The sequence below is a fragment of the Paramacrobiotus metropolitanus genome, unplaced genomic scaffold (genome assembly GCF_019649055.1).
Source record: "Paramacrobiotus metropolitanus isolate TYO unplaced genomic scaffold, Prichtersi_v1.0 Parri_scaffold0000082, whole genome shotgun sequence".
Taxonomy (NCBI): domain Eukaryota; kingdom Metazoa; phylum Tardigrada; class Eutardigrada; order Parachela; family Macrobiotidae; genus Paramacrobiotus; species Paramacrobiotus metropolitanus.
This window is the reverse complement of record NW_026570302.1, coordinates 559,803-565,802: the sequence shown is the minus strand read 5'-3', so window position 1 is coordinate 565,802 and position 6,000 is coordinate 559,803. Positions and strand designations below refer to the sequence as shown.

The following is a 6,000-nucleotide window of genomic DNA, read 5'->3' as shown; positions in this document are numbered from 1 at the left end:
CTCCAGGCCGACAGTACACCACTCCTTGTTGCGGTACTGGGAGGATGGGCGTGGGTCGGCTGACTGCGTCGCGCACAAAACCTGCAACGTAGCAAGTTGCATCACTTGCATTGACTATTTATTACCTATGACCAAACAAACCATTATTGATAACAGGACCTGCATCCATCTGAGCTGCTTGTTTTGCTCGGCGCCGCTGCGAATACTTTTACACCGCTGCGAATACTTTTACACCGCTGCGAGTACATTATTTTGCTCTACAGTGTAGAGTCTACACGCCCTCAAAACTTATTTAATGACGTTCTCAAGACAAAACGAAAACGTTTTCAGAAATATAAACATTTCGCCATACAAATTCATTGAAGAGAAGAAGGTGCAGCTCATATTCATATCCGAAGGTCAGATACGTCTTCAAACCGCTAGCTTTCGAAACTCTTAGGCCATGGGAATGTCAGCTACCGTTTTAGTAAAAATAATCGGCAAGCGACTCCAACAGCACACGAAAGATCCTCGGGTCTCACGAGTTTTTCCGCTAACGGCAATCGCTGAAAATTCGGCGAGGCAGCGCCGCTACCGTGCTCGAAACAATGGAAGGAGCCCTTGTACAGATTTTCAAAGCTATCCCTGAGTTTTTCGTTTATTTTTCCTTAAAACCGGTACAATAAACAAGATAGGATAACAGATATTTCAGTTTTAAAGTTACAGCTCTTTATCGTCGACGACCGCACTCACCTTGCATGCCAATCCGCGTTCGTCCGCAGCAGCCGAAGCCAACTGCCACTTTAACGTCACGAGCTGCCTTCCTCTGGGCTTCGGCACGCCTCTCTCAAGTGTATCCCACACCGCGTTCCCAAAATCCCCCATTGGGAACGAAACCGATGCCAGGCTAACACGAAGCTCGATGGTCACAGTCTCCTCCAACCACTCGTCCAACGCGACGTAGTTCAGATGGATGCGGCAGTCGATTAGACGCATGGTATCGCACGGCAGACCACCGCAGGCGGCGATAAAATCGATAACACGATAAGCAAACGGCAACGACGAAATGGGATCGTTGGCGCTGTGGCGATGCAGTTGACATTTACGGTTTACCGTTTGCGAAACCCTCAGACTCCAAAACGTAGCCTAGACGTAGTTCCATGGTAAGCCCCACGAAATGGATCCCTCGCCACCGACTCTCTGATTTCTGGCCAATATGGTGTAGCATATCGGTCAGCGTCATAAAATCTCCGGTATCCATTAAAAGTTCGCGATCATCAACTATGATATGCCGTGTGGATTTACGAAGGCATGTGAAAACAGGTGCCACTAGAAAGTAATTCAGTCGGTTGTGGATCGCACAGTATTTGTCAGAGCTTGCAACAACGATGCATGACGCCACCAAAGGTGATTGTAAGATGCCGTTCCACGCAGAGCAGACGGTGCGTAATCTGGTCTGTGTCCTGGTATCCAAATGGCAAAATACGCCCACTAGCACATCTGGCGTTAGCACATGTACGTCACCGATTTCTGCGCATTCCCAGAAGAAATCTGTCAGCTGCCGTTTGATGTGTCGTACATGTGAGGTTAACGCGTCATAGTAAGGAAGAACCACCTGCGGGAAAATGACCTTTACTTTTTACTGCTCGTATCACTATTCGTATCAAATTTCACGGATTAATAGTATCTTCCAGGAAATTCTCATACATCGAAGGTTTGCAGTAGAGAAAAAAATAAATATAAAAGTACTCTTCCACCGAAGACATATCCCCAAGAAAAATACTTATCCGCAAAAGGTTTAAAGCAGTATGAGTTTGTACCTGCGCGAGGGTGCGCATTGCTCCGATGCTGTGTATCCAGAGACTCCACCAAAATGACTCCAGGCGCCAATCGATAACGTCCCCAAAAGACACTGGACAGCGATCGGCGCACATCACTCTTCGACGCAATTGCTCGACAGCAACGATATCCGTATACTGCAGATCACTTCCCCATTGGACGATGGCTACACTGCACGTATGATGGCGGATGCCGCGCGTTACATTAACAATTTCCGTAGGGAACCACGTCCATGCGCCACCGGACGGTTCACACAAGAGAGTTTCAACGGGAATCGTCGTGGAGGGCTTGGCGTAGGCGTACGCATTGGCAAGGTCCTTCTCCGTTAGCGACTTGGCCATGCGGAAAACGCGGTTGAACGGGGTGAGTTCGCGTTGGCCGTTGGTTCCGAGGAATTCGATAAAGAGCCCACTGCCAGTCGCTTCAGCTACACGGCCAACACGAAATAAACCGTCTTCGCGCAACACGTCGACGTAGTTCGTACGAAACATCGTCAAGATCTGCTAATGCCCAGTCTTCAGCTCACGACACGTAAGCAAATAAAACACTGCTACACAAGTTTGAGTGTAATAAGAGCGTTCACAGAGAAAAAACTGCCAACAAAACTACCGCTAAGTTAGGCATTCATGATCGTTTTACCCTTAAAAACCTCGTATTGATGCTACTTTGCCGTAATTTCATTAGGATCGTTCAGTAACACTTTCCAGTTCCATGCACGACCTTGAAGAATGCCTACCTTTTTAGTTACGCAAGTCCTCAGGCGTTAGTTAAAGCTCGTTGCTGAAATCCGCTTGAACCCGCTTTGTTACAGTGACGTACGACGGTATGAATACTATGTCGTCTTCCGGATGTAATTTTCTGATAACATCTAACGCCACTACAGAGTACATAGCACGGAACAATTTGGCTAATTGACGACTGTCGAATGCTAATGCTCGCCAGTTGGCAGTTGCCTATCACCCGTTCTCGTTAACGGGTGCATTGCAGAACCAATTCAAGAGAGACAAGCTGAAAAGGGCGGGTGATTTTCATCTCGAAAAGTTAAAACAGCAACAACTGTCGGCTGTAGCCTTTTTCTAGAATGCCGAACTAATTCCCGGCACTCGCTCGCCCCCAGATCCATACAGTTATAAAAGTGCTCTTGGCGGCACTTTCATCAATTTTTTAAATTTTACTTTATTCATTTTTTTATTTTATTTCTATCTTTATAAATCAATTCACTGCGCATTCCGATTTGAACCCAAAGGGATCCCCCAAAATTCATTACACCTTGTTACTGGCACTACTGTACAGTAATTACAGACGTCATAGTGATATTATGCAAAACTGGCATTTTAAACTGCTATCGCTGGTTGACAACCGCAACAAGAACAAACTTATCCACAAGTAAAGCATGAAGCAGCTAGAAAGTATTAGTGTTGCTTTCACTTTTGCATTCAGGAAAAAATACAGTTATTTATTATAGTTAAAGTTAACAGACTACAGCGACTGGAAAATAGGCAAAGGCATCCTCAAAATATCTACAGAATTTCTAAGACAAAAACATAGCATTAAACAGCCTGCCAGAAAAACTCACGCACACTACTACTACTACGGCTTCAGTCTTCATCACTCATCAGAATCGTCATCCGTCGAAGAACAGTGGTCTGACCCGCCGTCACTGTAGTACGATTCGGCATCGTGGTCGCTTTGCGCAAAATATTCAGACAGTTCAACCAGGAAGTGCAGCGCAATCGAAGACAGTCTCTCCAGTTGCAAATCGTCGAGGCCGGCAACGCACCATTCCTTGCCACGGTAATGGGACGATGGACGCGGGTCAGCTGTCTGCGTCGCACACAACATCTGCAATATATAACCCGAATGATCAAATCGTGTCAATCCTAACCGAAAATATATGTCTACATGTTTTGACGGGACTATCAAGGCTATCACATCCGTCAAGCATTTTTAGTTTTCTTCAAGAATGCTAGACGATTGCCACGAAATTCCAGAAACATGAGTAGAGTACTGCGACTGCTGCTAGGAAATCCATAAAGCCAACGTGCCTTATAGAAAACCCATGCAATACATGCAATATATGTGCCAGCAATATTCGAACCTCCTTACAAAAATTTTTTTCGCAGATCAGAACGATTCCCTCGGAATCTTATCACTTCGAAGGCCGACGTATGTTGTACGAACCACCGGCTCTACTTACCCCACAGACCAGTTCTCTCTCGAATCGCTGATTCTCCTCAGCACGGATAGAAGTCAGCCACTCTGACAAGGTAAACAGCTGCTCCTCACTGGGTTTCCTCCAGCCTCCCCTTAACGCATCCCTCCAGGGCATCCCACAGCGCTCGGTTCAAAGCATCATTCAAAGTCAAGCGGCAATCTAACCGGCGAACCGAGAGCTCCATCTTGTCCGGTTCCTCCACATACGGCTGTTTCATAGCGTACTCCAGAACTATAGTAGAGTTGACCAGATGAATGGAATCGCACAGCAGACCACCGCAAGCAGTGACGAAATCGACCAGGCGAGAGGGGGAGCTCAAAAGGCAGTCGGTACTGTCGGCGCCGTAGCGATGCAGCTTACACTTCTCGGGATAGTTTGCAGCCTGGCCGAGTCGCAGTTCTAAGTGCACTCCCGCTAAATGGATCGTTCGCAATCGGGTCCCTGTTTTCTGGCAGGTAAATTGTATCCCATCAGTCAGCGCGAGGAAATCGCCGGTGTTTGACCAACCGCGAGTGTCAACGACGATATGTTGAGTGGATTTGCGAAGGCACTTGAAAACCGGTGACATGAGAAAGTAATCCTTCGGGCTGCGCTTCCTCTGATAGGCATTCTCTTCGCAGGAGAAGTCAACAGTTACAACGATGCAAGCCGCCAACACTGGTGACTCCAGGATCCCGTTCCACGCAAAGCAAACGGAGCGTAATCCGGTCTGCGTTCGAGTATCCAAATGAGCGAAAACTTCCAGCAGCACAGCCGAGGGTAGGACATGTACATCGTCAATTTCCACAGACGGTGTGCTTTCTTCGACCAACATTGCAGTAATTTTGCCTACACGTCTGGTAAGGAGATCTTCATACATACTGACGGCGGCCTGCAAAAAATGATATTAAAAGCTCCTGACAACGAATTATAAGCGGAAACTATGAATAGGCTGAGTGCTCGTTATTTCGGTAGAAAAACTCGAATGAGTCCTTGCTTCTCAGTGCCTTCATACCAAGTTCTTGAAATAAAGTTACCATCAGCGCATTAAACAGTATTCGGCCCTTACCTGATCCCGGGGGAAATAATACCACTTTTTACTCGGCCGACGAACGTACCACACACGTCCGTCCATCACGGCCGCGAAGGAAACCGGTTGGCCTCCGATCTCCAAATAACGGCATGCTGGACCATTTAAGTGCTGGAGCAGTTTGTCGACGTCCACATCGCGGCAGTTTTCCGGAAACGCTGCGCTATGTTTCTCGAAGGTCCCTGGTTTGATTAGCTTAGGCCGCGTGACCATTTCGCTTAGCCTATAGCCGCCGTTATGCCATTTGTTTGAGGCTGAATGCTGCGCTGGATCCTTTCGACCGATAGTGGCCCACCATTTGCCTGCCACTCTCCACCGCAATCGCTCCAGAGGAACCAGATCCATACGCGGAATATCCCCTATCCACTGTACAACGGCTACGCCGCATGCCGTCTGCCGGATACCCCGTGCCATATTGATGATTTCAGCCGGGATCCAGATCCACGGACCGGAGGGTGTCTCGAGCACCAGGGCATCCACGGGAATGGTCATGTTGGGTTTGGCGTAAGCGAAGGCAGTGGCCAGGTCTTTATCCTTCAATGTCTTTTTACTCTGGAAAATTCGGTTGAACGGGGTGAATTCGCGTCGTCGGTTGGGGCAGAAGAAGTCGACGAAGAGCCCGTTATCCGAGATGTCCACCACTCGTCCGTTGCGGAACAGGTTATCGTCGCCCAAAACGTCAACGCGGATAGTACGGCCGACATCGTCAGACATCGTTGTAGGGTGCGCGTGTTTCGGCGTGAATCGTGAGCACTAGGCGAAAACCGAGTAAGCAACGAACACGCAAATTAAACGTTCAGGCAGTTTTGTGTCTCGTTAAATCGTTTCATCACTTAACCCGGTAATCCGTCCGATTAAGAAAATCTACAAATTTTGCAAATCGGAAATTTCTTAATCG

The 6,000-nt window shown here is 47.8% G+C and overlaps 1 protein-coding gene across 1 annotated transcript; it reads right to left on the bottom strand.

Annotated features, from left to right (window-relative positions):
• Positions 1–3,392: 3,392 nt before the first annotated feature.
• On the bottom strand, positions 3,393–5,971 carry LOC129595794 (uncharacterized). Its single transcript, XM_055492905.1, has 3 exons — positions 5,082–5,971; positions 4,016–4,904; positions 3,393–3,660 (listed from the first exon to the last, which is right to left on the bottom strand). Exons 1-2 carry the CDS (start codon positions 5,814–5,816, stop codon positions 4,101–4,103), a joined length of 1,539 nt encoding a protein of 512 aa, XP_055348880.1. The 5' UTR covers positions 5,817–5,971; the 3' UTR covers positions 3,393–3,660; positions 4,016–4,100.
• Positions 5,972–6,000: the final 29 nt, after the last annotated feature.

Bases quoted from the DNA above. Each gene is read 5' to 3' on its own strand.
- LOC129595794 (XM_055492905.1), bottom strand. From the start codon at position 5,816: ATGTCTGACGATGTCGGCCGTACTATCCGCGTTGACGTTTTGGGCGAC. The intron at 4,905-5,081 runs GTAAGGGCCGAA...CATTTTTTGCAG, and splicing joins ATTATTTCCCCCGGGATCAG to GCCGCCGTCAGTATGTATGA.